This window comes from Manis pentadactyla, chromosome 1 (genome assembly GCF_030020395.1).
Source record: "Manis pentadactyla isolate mManPen7 chromosome 1, mManPen7.hap1, whole genome shotgun sequence".
Taxonomy (NCBI): Eukaryota; Metazoa; Chordata; class Mammalia; order Pholidota; family Manidae; genus Manis; species Manis pentadactyla.
In genome coordinates this window covers 75,143,332-75,158,872 of record NC_080019.1, presented here as the reverse complement: position 1 = coordinate 75,158,872, position 15,541 = coordinate 75,143,332, and the positions used below count along the sequence as shown (strand labels likewise).

The 15,541-nt window shown below is 48.4% G+C and overlaps 1 protein-coding gene across 2 annotated transcripts in view; it reads left to right on the top strand.

Moving 5' to 3' along the window:
* Positions 1-15,201, top strand: part of MRAS (muscle RAS oncogene homolog) — a 61,653-nt gene extending 46,452 nt beyond the window's left edge. The window contains exons 1-5 of one of the 2 annotated variants that reach the window (XM_036904274.2): positions 4,986-5,096; positions 5,603-5,756; positions 7,078-7,177; positions 10,963-11,042; positions 14,588-15,201. In XM_036904274.2, the coding sequence (XP_036760169.1) occupies positions 5,638-5,756; positions 7,078-7,177; positions 10,963-11,042; positions 14,588-14,687 (399 nt within the window). In that variant the 5' untranslated portion in view covers positions 4,986-5,096; positions 5,603-5,637 and the 3' untranslated portion in view covers positions 14,688-15,201. Of the gene's footprint in view, positions 1-4,985; positions 5,097-5,602; positions 5,757-7,077; positions 7,178-10,962; positions 11,043-14,587 lie in introns of those variants that run through there. The other variant, XM_057498796.1, reaches the window with a different exon arrangement.
* Positions 15,202-15,541: the final 340 nt, after the last annotated feature.

Sequence of the window (15,541 nt, the reverse complement as noted above, 5' to 3'; positions counted from 1 at the left end):
TCCCTGGTAATTAGCAATGTGGAGCATCTTTTCATGTGCCTGTTGGCGAAGTGAATTTCTTCTTTGGAGAAGTGTATGTTCATATCCTCTGCCTATTCTTTAATTGGGTTATTTGCTTTTTGGGTGTTGAAGCGTTTGAGTTCTTTATATATTTTGGATGTTAACCCCTTCTCAGATATGTCATTTACAAATATATTCTCCCATACTGTAGGATGCTTTTTTGTTCTACTGATGGTGTCCTTTGCTGTATAGAAGCTTTTTAGCTTGATATAGTCCCATTTGTTCATTTTTGCTTTTGTTTGCCTTGCCCGAGGAGATGTGTTCAGGAAAAAGTTGCTCATACTTATATTCAGGAGAGTTTTGCCTATTTTTTCTTCTAAGAGTTTTATGATTTAATGACTTATATTCAGGTCTTTGATCCATTTTGAGTTTACCTTTGTGTATGGGGATAGACAATAATCCAGTTTCATTCTCTTGCATGTTGCTGTCCAGTTTTGCCAACACCAGGTGTTGAAGAGGCTGTCATTTCCCTGTTGTATGTCCATGGCTCCTTTATAATATATTAATTGACCATATATGCCGGGTTTATATCTGGGCTTTCTAGTCAGTTCCATTGGTCTATGGGTCTGTTCTTGTGCCAGTACCAAATTGTCTTGATTACTGTGGCTTTGTAGTAGAGCTTGAAGTTGGGGAGCTTAATTCTTCTTTCTCAGAATTGCTTTGGCTATTTGGGGTCTTTTTTTGGTTCCATATGAATTTTTGAACTATTTGTTCCAGTTCATTGAAGAGTGCTATTGGTATTTTGATAGGGATTGCATTGAATCTGTAGATTGCTTTAGGCAGGATTGGCATTTTGACAATATTAATTCTTCCTATCCATGAGCATGGGATGTATTTCCATTAATTGGTGTCTTCTTTAATTTCTCTCATGAGTGTCTCATAGTTTTCAGGGTATAGGTCTTTCACTTCCTTGGTTGGGTTTATTCCTAGGTATTTATTCTTTTAGATGCAATTGTAAATGGAATTATTTTCCTGATTTCTCTTTCTGCTAGTTCATCATTAGTATATAGGAATGCAACAGATTTCTGTGTATTAATTTTGTATCCTGCAACTTTGCTGAATTCAGTTATTAGTCCTAGTAGATTTGCGGTGGATTCTTTAAGGTTTTTTTATGTACATTATCATGTCATCTGCAAACAGTGACAGTTTAACTTATTCCTTCCCAGTCTGGATGCCTTTTATTTCTTTGTGTTGTCTGATTGCCGTGGCTAGGACCTCCAGTATTATGCTGAATAAAAGTGGGGAGAATGGGCATCCTTGTCTTGTTCCCAATCGTAAAGCAAAAGCTTTCAGCTTTTCACTGTTAAATATGATGTTGGCTGTGGGTTTGTCATATATGATCTTTATTATGTTGAGGTACTTGCTCTCTACACCCATTTTGTTGAGAGTTTTTATCATGTAGCTTTTTACATTTTCAAGTGGATAGTTTCTTTTATACTTACTTGTGTTGCTGTTAATTTCTGATCTTACTTCACTTAGGCAAAACATGGCCCACATGACTTCTACTTTCAGGAATTTGTTGAAATTTTTATTTATGTCTTACTATATGGCCAGTTTTTGTGCCTATTTCATGTGCAGTTGAGCCTATTTATTTACTATTTGAATATAAAGTTGGTTCTCTCCATCTCTCAGATTAAGTTTTTAAATTGTATTATTTAATGACATCATTATATTTGGGGGCTACTTGTTCTGTCTCTAGGAGAGAGGCCTGCTCATTTCTCCCACCCTGATTATGGGATTTGTTAATTCCTGCTGTTTTTAAAATTCAGCTTTTATACCTGCATATTTTTAGACAACATTTTTATGTGCTTATGATTCTTGTATTTTCTCCACTGTAAGTGCCCTTGCTTGTCTGGTTTAATGTGGTGGCCTTGCCATCTGTTTTGTGGATGCAGGCGGCTAACATATCCACTTTCATCCTTCCACTCTTCATTCTCTCTGTGCCATTTTGTTCTATATGTGTCTTTTGTAGTAGCAGACAAGTGGGTGTTGTATTGAGTATCTGCTTTTCGAAGGTGAATTTAGCCCATTTGCATTTACTGTCATTAATCATAGATTTATTTCTGCCATCTTATTCCATGTCTACCTTTTTAACTTTCTTACTTTTGTATAATGTATTTTTGTTGGATTGGTCCCATTTACTTTGTTCTGGTTTTTTTCTCCTCTGATGACTAGGAATTTTGATTTTTATTTCTAGTGGTTATTCCATATGCATACGTGTGTCTATACTTATATTTTTTATCAACATCTGGGTGCAATCAATATCCAACCTCTTCCCAAATGAGGCAAGAACTTTAGCAGTAACTTACTTTTCCCCAGAGCCTCTCTTCACATATGGATCATAGATTCTAGTTCTAGAACATATGGATCTTCACATATGGATCATAGATCTAGATCATTGCTTTTCTTCAAGTTGTGTAACAATATTTATTTGAATGTAACTCTTAGTTTTGCAGTTTCCTTTGCTTAACATTATTTATTATACTACTCATCTTTTTCCTTCATGGACCTATTTTTCACTTTGTTGTACTGTATCATCCAAGAATTCTTTTAGAAAGCATGGAGAATATCATCTGTTGAGACCACCAATGTCTGAAGTTTTTTTGTAATGTCTGAGTATTTTTCCTTCATGGAGGGTCCATTTTCATTTTTGCCTCTCTGTTGAATTTTTTAAAAATTCTGAATGATAAATTTTAAAATATCCTAGGTCTCTAGTTTTGGTTTTGGGCAATATACATGCTCAAGATCTATGGCTATATTAATTACAATATTACCTGAATGTGTTCAGCTGTTTAACTCAGGCCTTCCCATCCCCTCTTCAGCCAAATCCATGCCATTTTCTTCTGTTTTGTTGCTTGCTGTTCGAAGTTGGGTTTATTTAGGAAAAAAGACTCCATTTCCTCTGAGTGAAGGGGCAGTCTTCATACCCCATCCCTGGTAAATATCGAGGAAACTGCCTCAGTTTCCCCACGGGTCCTCAGCTGTAGATCCTGTTTTCTCAGCCCCTTAACTTCATATCCAGATCGAATAATTCTAGGGTGTCAGAGCTCAAAGGTCATGAGGGTCCTGGGACCCTGGCCCTCGTTTCACACATGAGGAGACCAAGGCCCACAGAAATAAGCAGTAGCCTTGAAGTGCTCTGCCGTGAGGAGCACATCTCAGGTCCTTGCGTGTACTCAGGAGATGCGTGGGGATAATGGCTGTGGGGACAAGGTCGCTTTCTCGAGCACTGTCTCCAGGTGTCTGCCAAGGGGATGTGGTTTCCTGGGTGTCCTGGACACCTCGTGCTATAGCTTCCCTGCTGTCCACACTGGCAGCTCCCACATATGTATCTCATGGCTCACTTCCCAGTTCCTGACTCTAAATGCCTATTTGAAGTCCCACATAGGTAACAGAGTCAAAACCTGAGCCCCCTAAACCCTGTTTTCCACCCAGTCTTCCTCACCACAGCGTATGACACCACTATTCATTTGGCTCAGGCCCTAAAGGCTGTTGTCCTCACCGCCTTACTCTCTCATCCCCCACACCCCACAGCTTTCCCCAAAAAGCTGTGCTCCTGATGCCCCTGTCTTAGAAAGTGGCCTGAATCCAGTTACCTCTCAAAGCTTCTGCCCCCACCCAGCCTGGGCTTGGCCCTCCCTCGCGGCCTGCCTGGGGTTCTGCATGACCTCCTAACTGGAGCCCTTGCTTCCACTCCTGGTCTGGGTTTTCCCAGCTACCAGGGTACATTTTTCCGTTGTCCTCCAGGTCATGCCACTCTGTTGCCCAAACTCTGCAGTGGCCCCCGTCTTGCTTAGAATGAAGGAAGCCTCGCCCTGGTGCACCCCCACTTGTCGTGCTCCCTCTGCCCGGAACGCTCCTCCCCGAGGCCCCATGGCTTCCTCCTTGCCTCGTTCAGTCACGACTCAAACATCTCCTCCTTCCCTGTCCAGAACGACCCCAACTCCTGCTGGTTACCTCCAGCTGGCTATATTGTTCTTCATAATATGTAGTCATCCCCACCTGAAATTATCTTACCCATTCATGTGTGCATCTGTCTCCTGACTAGATTATAAGTTCATCAGAACAAGGATTTTTGCCTCATTCACCCTGCATCCGCAGTGCCTAGGACACTGCCTGGCACATAGTAGGCTCTCAAAAATGTGTAGACTTCACATTCATTTATTCATTCAGCTGCTATTGAGTACTGTTTGTGCCAGGCTGTAAGTAAACACAGACCAGGTCCCTGCCCCTGGAAGCTGACTGTTCAACTGGCACCTGTGAAATGGACAAGGAGAACTGAGTGCCGTGAAAGGTGCACACAGGGGTGGGAGAGGTCACGGGGGCTCAGGCAGCAGGACAGCGAGCCAGAATCAGCTCACCAAGACGGGGAGAGGCGCCCAGGCCCGGAGGTGGGAGAGAGCACCCCAGGGGAGGATAACAGGCTCGCAGCAGGTGCTCCCACAGGGCTCCTTTGTGCCAGGTACCCTCTAAGGGCCCTAGTGTGTTAATTCAAAACAACCCCGAGGATCCCCATTTTGGGAAATGGAGGCACAGAGAAGTGAGATTGACCAGGGTCGCCCTCTAGGAATGAGGAGCCAGACTTCATCCAGAATCAGGCTCAGAATCTGTGACTGTCCGCTCCACCCGCTCCAGGGAGAGGGAAAGTTGGGACTGCTCAGAGAGTAGAGTGAGCCGAGAAAATGGGGAGAGGTAGACGGTGAGTGGGGGCTTGCAGGATGTTGAAGGGGTCAGACATTATGACCCCCATAGGGCTTCAGCAGGGCCTGAAGGGGTCAGGCTTGTGCGTCTAAAGGGAGACCTCCTAGCTGTGGCTCTGACCTCTCTGAAACAGGCAGGGGGTGAGCATCTGATCTCAGCAGGAAGGAAGCTGAAGGGGAGTGGGCTTCTGGACCCCGTGGGGTGCAGGTAGTGAGACAGGAGAGAGGGGCTGGGGCAGAGCCTCTGCCACGATGGCCCCTAGCCTCCTTACCCCCGCTTTGCTTCCGACCCCAGCTCCCCTTCCCGTCACTCTGAAAATGGCCCCATCCTAGGAGGCAAGTGACCCTGGCTCCTTTCTGCACAGGGACTGAGGACCTTTCCTGACCTGGGATAGCCTCCTCCAGGCTCCCCCAGGCAGGTCCTGGGGCTCTTCTCCCTAAGGGCTGCAAGGTAGAGGCATGGTTTCTATTTCACAGAGGAGGAAACCGAGGCTGAGAGAGTCAGCAACTTCTCCAAGAACCTGTAAGGGCTGCAGCTGGGATCCAGGCCTAGCTGTGGGAACTCCAGAGGGATTTTGTATCATAGTTGCTCGGTGACTCATGAGGCTTTCTGGAGACATGGGCTAAGTAAGGCCTAGGCAGCACTGTGGATTGGAACCAGTGGGTCCCCATGAGCCTGGGAGAGCCTCACACTTGGAGGTGGCTGTGGCCCTGCTGGGTCCCTCTCAGCGTTGCCTAGGGAGCTCATGCGGCCTCTTGCAGGGGCAGCAGCAGGTGGGTTTGCAGACCGCAGGGCCTCCAGGGTGGGTGGTGACAGCCCCTGAATTCCCACCCCACCCCAGTTCTGGACACAGCCGGCCAGGAGGAGTTCAGCGCCATGCGGGAGCAGTACATGCGCACCGGGGATGGCTTCCTCATCGTCTTCTCGGTCACAGACAAGGCGAGCTTCGAGCACGTGGACCGCTTCCACCAGCTCATCCTGCGCGTCAAGGACAGGTGAGGGCCGCTGGCCAGACCTCCTGGCTCCGGGCTCATCAGCCTCTGTCTGTCTCTCAGATTTTCAGGGGAAGCTGTGTAGCAGAAGGGCAGAGCTGCGTTCAGACCTCGGTCCCTCCGACTCCTACGCTAGTTGTGTCAGTGGGGCCAAACTGCCTCCAAGCCTCAGGGAGTCAGTCCTCGGCCATCCTCCTAAACTGTACCTACTGATGAGTCAGGAACCAGAGGAAACATCTGTTTTTCAGCTCCAATTTGCCCAAATTTTATTAAATTCAAAGAAAGAGTGAATTTTCAGTCTACTATACATTGTAATTGGTTAAAGCACATTTGACTATGAGATTTATAAGCCCCTTTCATTAAAGGCTCATTTTTTCCTTAGCATTACATGAAGTAATATTAAGCCCACTTGGTCTTTTCAATTAATTGGGTCCTAAGCAATGTAAAGAAAGTAAAAGGAGAAACTAATGGGAAGACCGCAAGCTTTGAACAAATCTCAGTGAATTGGGAAAAATCCAGTTATTCCAAAGGTAAAGTGTTAATGACTTAACAGCTTTACCAGGTAAAGGGCTACACACACACGCACACACAGTTCTCCAAGAGATAAGTGTGAGTTAAGCCCCTGAATATAGGAATCTCAAAAGAGAAAGCATAAATGACTCAGATGCAGGAATATAGTCAATCTTTTTGCTAATCCTAGGGAAAATATAAAGTACTGTTTTCACCAAATTATAGTTTTTTTACATGAAAATGCCCAATGATGCCAAAGATGCTGCAAGACTGCCATTTTGTCCACGTTTGGACAGCAGTTTGGCCATGTATGTTGGCAGGAATCTTTAAGGCAGACGTGCCTCATGATCCCACCTTCCTCTCCTGGGAGCCGCCCTGATGTGGCAGCTGCCATTCACCGAGTGCCAGCTGTGTGCCAGCCCCTGGCTCTGGTGCTCTTCACAAGCCACTGCTGGCGGCCGCAGCAGCTCTGCGAGGTTGGCAGGCAGCAGAGAGATGGGAGGAAGCAGGGCCGAGAACCCAGCCTGATGCAGCAACCCCGTGGCGCCCTCACTGCCAGGGCTGAGCCAGGCATCCCGGACGGCCCCTTGCTCTCCTTGCAGCAAGCCCCAGGCATCAAACCAAGACAGCCAGCAGGCCCCAGGCCCCTTTCCCCTGCCTGGAGGCGTGGAGGGAGGGGGTGCTTCAGTCAGTCCCAAGCCAAGTGGGAGGCCCCTGGGCTGTGTCCTGCCTGGGGTGGCTGCCCTGCCTTTGCTGGGGTTGGGGTGGGGGGCAGATGGCAAAACCTCAGAGCTGCCCTTCCTTTATTCCTCAGAGAGTCATTCCCGATGATCCTCGTGGCCAACAAAGTTGATTTGATGCATTTGAGGAAAATCACCAGGGATCAAGGAAAAGAAATGGCGACCAAACACAATGTAGGTCTGTGTGTGTGTGTGTGTGTGTGTGTGTGTGTGTGTGTGTGTGTGTGTGTGTGTGTGTGTGTGTGTGTCGGGACTCAGGGGACATATAACAGTTGATGTCCCATCACCCCAGCAGTCCCATCTATGTCACAGAACTCGGGCCCCTGAGGTGGTGGGCTGGCTCCCACAGAGGCCTCACGGGCAGATGAAATGGGGACAGTCTCTGAAACAAGGCAGCAGAGCAGAGCACCCTCTTGCCAGTCGCCTTCTGCTGTGGGGAGCAGGTGCCCTCAGTGGCTGGCAGCCATGGTTCCGACCATCTCCTGGCCACCATGCAGCAGACTTGCCTCTGGGAAGTGCAGCACGGGCTCCCGCCCATCTCTGAGCCAGCCACCTGATTATGCTCCGGACACCCCAGCAGCTGCTGCTCCTCATGCCCTGCTCTGTGCCAGGATCGCACGGGGGGAGCATTTAGTCCTCACAACCGAATGTTGAGGTAGAGGTAATTATCCCCATCTTACAAGTGGTCAAGCTGAGGCTGGCCCTGGCCGCACAGTGATAGGGCCCGAGTGCTGGGGGGACGTCTACACAAGTGAATGGCAGCAGATATCTTGGGGTTTGGGTTTGTTTTTTTTTTCAGTTCACTGTGATGCCCCTCTGCCCTCTAAATGGTGCTGGTTGGGGCCACGGGGCTTCCTCCCACCCCTCCCCGGCACCGGTCCGCCCGAGCCGTAGCCTCACGGGTCAGGTCTGTAGAAGCCCCCTCTGCGGGGCGGTCTGCTGGGCTCAGGCCATGAGCAGGGAGACGAGCTCGGGGCTGCTGCCCTGACCCAGACACACGTCGGTGTGGACCCGTGTGGCACCTGGGAAGCGGGTGAGTGCCAAAAGGATTTGTTCATCTACTGGATGTAGGGTGAGAAAGTAAAGAACCAGGATGGTTCCACAGTTCTGGGCCTGAGCACTTGAGAGCTCAGAGGACTAGAGGCACAGGGACAGGGTGGATCAGGAGGGAGGGGCGGGCAGGAGCCTGACTCTGGATCTGTTTAGTCTGCGTAGCTGAGTAGATACAAGTGGAGAAGTGGAGACGGCAGTGAGGTATTCCAGTGTGGAGGGAGAAGAGTGGGAACTGGCAGCACAGAGTTTAAAGCCATGAGAGCCAAGGGAAGGGGTTGTGGGACTGAGGCTGGGGACCCTTCAATACTGTAATGGGGGGAGATGAGGAAGCCCCAGAAGGGACTGAGCAGGATGTATGAGGACCTGAGTGGGGTGTCACGGAAGCCAAATAAAAAAGAGGCCTGGAGGAGGAGGGAGTGACCCACCAGGGTAGGTGCTGCTCAGAAGGCTCTGGATGAGGGGTGGGCACCGACAGCTGGGCTTAGCATTAGATGCAGGCCTCCTGGAGAGCGCAGGGACCTCCGGGGCTCACATCCTGGGCATCAGGCCTGCAGAGTCATCTGCATTTCACAACCAGCTGTATGATGCCCTGAGAGGGTTGCTCACAACCCCTTCCTGGGTGTCCGTTCCAAGGAGCCCTGGGCAGGGGTGCTGTGCAGGCCGCAGTGGCCCCTTCTGCACATATGGGGAATGAGGCACCAGAGGCTAAGTATCTCCCAGGGCCTCCCAGCTGGTGGGCAGTCCCCCTGCGCCCCCGCTAGCACCCAGTCTCCAGTCCCTCAGGCATGTCATTTCTCCCACAGCACATGCTACCACTTCATGTGTCATTTGACCAGATGACTCCGCGAGCTGCTATAGACAACATCCTAGTTTTAGAGCTCACAAAGCAAATTCCTCTTTAGCTGCCCCAGGCAGGCTGTGCCACCCGATGCAGGAAGATGGCACTTCCTAGCCCTTTGGTGGAGTCGGATGGCTGGACTGACTACTGTTCGTTACAGGGTTTCCCTTAGCTTGTCTCGTTGCTGCTGAAATCCTTCAGTTCCAAGAACCCAGATAATGCACATCAGCATCTCTTCAGTGGTAGAGGCAGGACCCCCAGAAGGAAGGCAGAGGATATCTGAGGCCCTGGGGGACACTGCAGCTCCTGTACCTCAAGGTGGTGACATGAGATGGTAGACAGCAGTGGCGTGAGGCCTCTGGAAGCCAGGGCTCCCTGAGCTGGCGGGATTCTAGGACATGAAGGGGCTGCAGGTCAGTGCGCCCCAGCTGCAGGGGCCTCCCTGCTTCCCGCTTCCCTCTGGGTGTGCACATTCCTCCGGGAAGAGCCTTGTCCTGACCTCACAGGGTGTTTGAGGGGCAGCTAGCATGCCGGGGAGAGGCTCTGAAGCTGACCTCGGCACCCCCACCTGTCGTGGGAGGCCAGGTGGGCTGTGGAACATGCACCTGGCTGAAACCTCGATTCTCTGCTGGTCGCCATGTGGCCGTGGGCAGGTATGTCACCACTCTGAGCTCAGTCTCCCAGTTGCAAAAAGAGTTACTTGCCTACCTCAGAGGGCTGACTTGAGGATTAAGTGTGGTCAGGGAGACCTGGGAGGCCAAACAGCTCACAGTCAACTCATTCCAATAGCCTACAGTGGGATAGCCTACAATGGAGGGCAGTTTCCTTTCAGTGTTGTCAGAAGCTCAAACATGTGCTGAATGAGTATGTCAGAGGTCTGAGCCATGCCCTTTGTGCTCTGCCCTTTGCATCTGGGTCAGCTGCAAGAGCTCTGGTAGAAGCCACAGCAGTGTGTGAACGTCCAGTCTCCCATGGTGACAGTTGACGGAAAGATATAATTACAATGTGTTCTGGGCAATCAGTCGTTCACAGCGTACTCTTCTGAAATAACAACTTACCCTGTTCCCCTACTACCACCAACCCGTGCATTTAAAGTGTTGATCATTTTTATTTTCTTCGCTGTGCTTTTCTTTTTTCAAATGTGTTATAATGAAATGCCTTAATTTTGTAATCAGACAAGGGTTATGATGATTACCAAAGTTCCTCAGTTTAATTGCAAGTGGCTTACCTCCATCTCATCTAGGGAAGCCTGTGCATGTTGTGTGAACCCCACACTCCTTCCACTTGTAGGGAGGTGGGGGGAGTCCTTCCTGCTTTTGTGGGGTCCCCACTGTAGGAGAATATGAATGCTCGGGACTCTCCCAGCTTCATGGAGCCTCTGGTCTCCCTGTGCCGGACCAAGGCTGGATGTGGACACAACCCTCATAACCATCCTATGGGGTCACCTGGCCCACATCTCCCAGTGTGCCGCTGCCTTTCATCTGGGTGATGATTCCTCAGCCTGAAACATGCAGACACGAGCCTTTTGTAAACAATGAGCTTCCAGACTGGGGATGCAGATCAAACAAGAGTGGGGCTGGCAGGCTGTCTGGGAAGGTACAGACCAGCCAGGGGTCTCCAGGGGGCAGAGTCCTGCTCATGACCCAGCACTGCTGCAGCCTTTCCCACCTGAGTCCCCTCTAGAGGGCCCAGGGAGAGGGGCAGAAGCGCCCCCACGGTGGAGAAATACACCTCAGAAAGAAAACTGAATAGTATGAGAGCATATTTAGTTTGATAAATAGTTGGTCTTCAACTATAAAAAAAAGATCCTTTTATTCTATTTTTAGGGGTTTATTAAATATCTCTGTGACTCGAGAACAAGGGGGGCTCAGAGAAGCTGTCCATAAGGCTCTCCAAACTTAAAGAGCTAGAAGCCACCAAGGGGCACGTAGGCTGCTGGAGCTGTAAGGGTACACGGTTCCTTGGGCCCTTGGAGAATTCACATTTTTAGGGCTTTGTGGAACACAAAGAAAAACAGGACTTTGTGGATCTCAGTGCCACTTTTACCAAGTTGAGCCATGCCTTGCAGATTCCGTACATAGAAACCAGTGCCAAGGACCCGCCTCTCAATGTCGACAAAGCCTTCCACGACCTGGTTAGGGTCATCAGGTGAGTGCGGCCCCTCCCTGCAAACAGAGCCTGTGCAGCAAGAGGGGCACTGGCAGGGCCAGGTGAACACAGCTCCCTGTTCCCAGGCCGAGGCTGGTACTCCTGAGCCTGTTTTTGGACTTCTTGTAACTCCATCCATCTCTTCCCCCAAACTTCCCACCTGCCTCTGCCCTACCTGTGGGCATCGGCTGCACAAGCCACAGGGAAGTGGCTTCCCACCTGAGGTGCCAACTTAGCCTCCTCCTGGCCTCTCCTGGTCCCAGCCTAGGTGGTCTTTCTCCCAACCCCACAGCTGGCAGCACCATGAAAAGCACCTCCACCCTGGGCAGAGTGCCCTTGACATCTCACCTGAACAGCACCCATTCTGATTCCCAGGCTCATATTTGTCAGCCATAGCATGTATGTCTCCTTTCTGGACCCCACCCACTGACAGTTTCCAAGCATTGTCAGAGATCCTAATCCAGAGTCTCTAGAACCTTCACATGGTCAGGGCCCAAACCTTAATCACCTGGAGCTGGTCTCCCTGTCGCCCACCCTCCCATTTCCTAAGTCCTCAGCCCACCCAGCGGCCTAACCGCTGGTTCTCAACCCCAGGTGTCGAATCTCTTACCTCGTGCTGGTGAGCTCCAGGGCTGTGGTTGGTTAGAAGTCCCACACGGGGCTCTAGCAGCCCACCTCCTGGCCTGCTACCTCTCAGCCCCCCGACACACACACACACACATGCACACACACTCTCTCTCTCTCTCTCTCTCACTCCACAGTCTCATCTCATTACTCCCCAGTGGGAGCTGTGATAACGCAGCCTTCACCTTAGGCTTTTTTTTTTTTTTTTAGATAATTATTTTTTATTGAAGGGTAGTTGACACACAGTATTACATTAGTTTCAGGTGTACAACACAGTGATTCAACATTTATATACATGATAATTCTAGGTACCAGCTATCACCATACCAAGTTGTTACAATATTTTGACTATATTCCTTATGCTATACATTACATCCCGGTTACTTATTTATTTTACAATTGGAAGTGTGTATATATATATATATTTTGTGTGTGTGTGTGTGAGGGCATCTCTCATATTTATTGATCAAATGGTTGTTAAAACAATAAAATTCTGTATAGGGGGGTCAATCCTCAATGCACAATCATTAATCCACCCCAAGCCTAATTTTCATCAGTCTCCAATCTTCTGAAGCATAACGAACAAGTTCTTACATGGAGAACAAATTCTTACATAGTGAATAAGTTACATGGTGAACATTACAGGGGCAGTCATCACAGAAGCTTTCGGTTTTGCTCATGCATTATGAACTATAAACAGTTCAAATATGAATACTCATTTGATTTTTATACTTGATTTATATGTGGATACCACATTTCTCTCTTTATTATTATTATTTTTAATAAAATGCTGAAGTGGTAGGTAGATACAAGATAAAGGTAGAAAACACAGTTTAGTGTTGTAAGAGAGCAAATGTAGATGATCAGGTGTGTGCCTGTAGACTATGTGTTAATCCAAGCTAGACAAGGGCAATAAAACATCCATGTATGGAGAAGATTTCTCTCAGAACAGGGGGGGTGAGGTTCTAAGCCTCACCTCTGTTGATCCCCAATTTCTCACCTGATGGCCCCCCTGCGACTGTGCCTGTCTTAGGTTGTTCCTCCCTTGAGGAATCTTACCCGTCTCTGGCTAACCAGTCATCTTCCAGGGCCATACAGGGAAATGTTAAGTTGGTAAGTGAGAGAGAAGCCTTATTGTTTGAAAAGGTTAGCTTTTTACTTCTTTGCATATTTATGCCTTGTGGCTTCTATGCCCAGCATTTGTCTTGAGGTATCTTTACCACTTGGAAGAATTATGATACTCGGTAAATTTGATATGAGGCACGAACTCTATTTAAGGGTTGTAATTAGGAAGGAAGAAGAAAAGCTATAGAAGTAGCAGGCGGAAGAAAACATGGGAAGATTGATTATTTCTTTGACATATCTTCTTGTAGAGTAACTTCAGCATGTATAGGTTTTACACTACTAAGTAAATTGTGCACACACATTAACATAATAGGAGTATAGTTACATAACCAAAGTATACCTGTAATTACCAGCCATCTCCAGTGAAACCAAGAAAACCAGTTAGGCACCTTAGGCATTTGTGAAAACTTATCTATGATATGGTGGATATTGTCAAACTGAACTTGAACAGTCTGAGAGAATTCAGATAAATTAGAACAACCCATTCCTGGGGACTGTTCACATCCCATATGTTCTTTTAACAGTAAATAGTCTGTGGTTGTAAGATTTTGGAGCGCTACAATTTGCACTTCTCCTAATTCTTGGTTGAGTTCCAACAGTATAGATCCAGTCAAATTTGTTGTTTTACTGTATGCACAGGTCAGCTTAGATATCTCCTTCCTCATTCCCATGGCAAGTCCAGGAACTGGTGGGATGAGTGCATCTACAGCTGTCGCAGTGCGTGGATCTTTGTTGGGGTTTTTTGATGATCGTCTTCTGGCATGAGTCTTCCCGAGAGTGCAGATGTTGGAAGTTCTTTTTCATATCGTATCTTAGTTCATTTTCGGGGTAGCCCAATTAGGCTTTGATCCTCTGTATAAACACAAACAGACCCTTTGCCTACACTTTTATATGCCCTTTATATCATTGTGTAGAACTCACTGGAGGTCACCACACAGGAACTGCTTTTTTTTTTTATCATTAACCTACACTTACATGACGAACACCTTAGGCTTTAACCGGCAATTCTGCGCTCTTTTTTTGTATTGGAATATAGTTGCTATACAATACTATATTGGTTTCAGATGTATGGCATAGTTTTATACATCACTAAATGCTCACTGTGGTAAGTGTAGTTACCCCCCATTACCATACCAAGATATTGCAATATTATTGTATTGTCGTATTCTCTGTGTAGTACTTCCATTCCTATGACTAATTTATTTTATAAGTTTGTAATTGAGTCTGCACCTCTTTATCCCCTTCACTTGTTTCACCCATTCCTGCCCTTCTCCCACAGTAGCCAATGGTCTGTTAGTATTTGCGGCAGTTCTGTACTCTTGAACTGGTTTTTTCCCAGGCATTTTGCCTCCAGGTAGGATATGCCACCTCACCAGGAGATGTGATGTATTGGTTACAGACCTGGAGTTCCAAGGGAAAGTTTTAGACATGGAGAAAACAGAAAACATGTAAAAAGCTTTTGTACTCTGTTCATCTTTTATCTTATTTAAAAGATCAAAACAAAGGCCAACACTATGTGATACATAAGGTGGGTCACGATGTAAATAAATGTAGCCATGGGCTGAAGTCAGGAGTTCTTGCCGGCAGGCTGGCAGGTTGGGCCCTGAGCACTCCCCCTTCCCACCTCCCTCGCCTCAGAGATGCCAAGCAGACAGGTGCCCCCCGGGGTGGAGGGCAGCAAGCCCGCCCGCCACGCACCCCCACCGGGCACAGGCTGTTGGGGCCGTAGGCCCTGAGGAGGGAGGAGGGGCAGGGAGGAGCAGAGCTCACCCTAACTTTGTTCTTCTGCCCTTCAGGCAACAGATACCAGAAAAAAGCCAGAAGAAGAAGAAGAAAACCAAATGGCGGGGGGACAGGGCTGCTGGTGCCCACAAACTGCAGTGTGTGATACTGTGAGAGGCCTGAGGCCCTGGGCACCGCGACCGTGAGCCGGCCGGCCCTCGGGATCCCTCCTCTGCCTCACCGCGCTGAGAGCCGCTTCTAACCACGGCCCTTGGCCTGAGGACATGGCTCGGGGAGGGAGAAAGGGAGGCCGGGGGAGAGGGCATCTGGCTCTGCTGAAAGGGCACAGGCTTTCCCAGGTCCCGCAGGAGGCCAGAAACGCCGCTAAACAGAAGCGGCATCCAAGCCCCGCGTGTTGATTCCGCCCATTCCTCCCCTCCTCGGTGGCTGTGTTGTTTCTCCGAACTACATCGTGTTAGTTTGATGTGGAAGTGCTTATCCACGTACAGAGTACACAACAAGCCATGATCCAGTCCTCCACCGCGCCCCCCGGCCACCCCAGTCCACAGTGTCTGAGCTTGGGTGTCTTTTGTAGATTTTTAAATTATTTTAGTGATCAATATTTTATTAAAGGGGTCTGTGCCCACTGCCTGGTGAAGTTTCAAGTCTTCAGCAGGTTCTCTGATAATATGTCTGGAGTATTATTGTTGGTTTTTAACTGAGTCTTCCCAGCAGTGCCAAAATTCAACTCAATGTGGAAGTGAGTGACTGGGGGAACCCAGGTTAGCAGGGCCTCAGAGAGACAGACTCTGTTGATGGCCTGGGACCTGCAGAGAAGAAAGTTGTGTTTACACAGAAGCTTGACCATGGTTGAGGCTGTGGACATTAGGAAACACAGTTTTGTTTTGCTGAGGGGAGAGGCTGGCAGGAGCATGTCAGTTTTAAAAGGAGTTTTCATCATCCTGGAAATGTGTAACTTAAGTAGGCTGATTGGCTTTGCATATCATTTATTTTCTGCATGGTCTGGG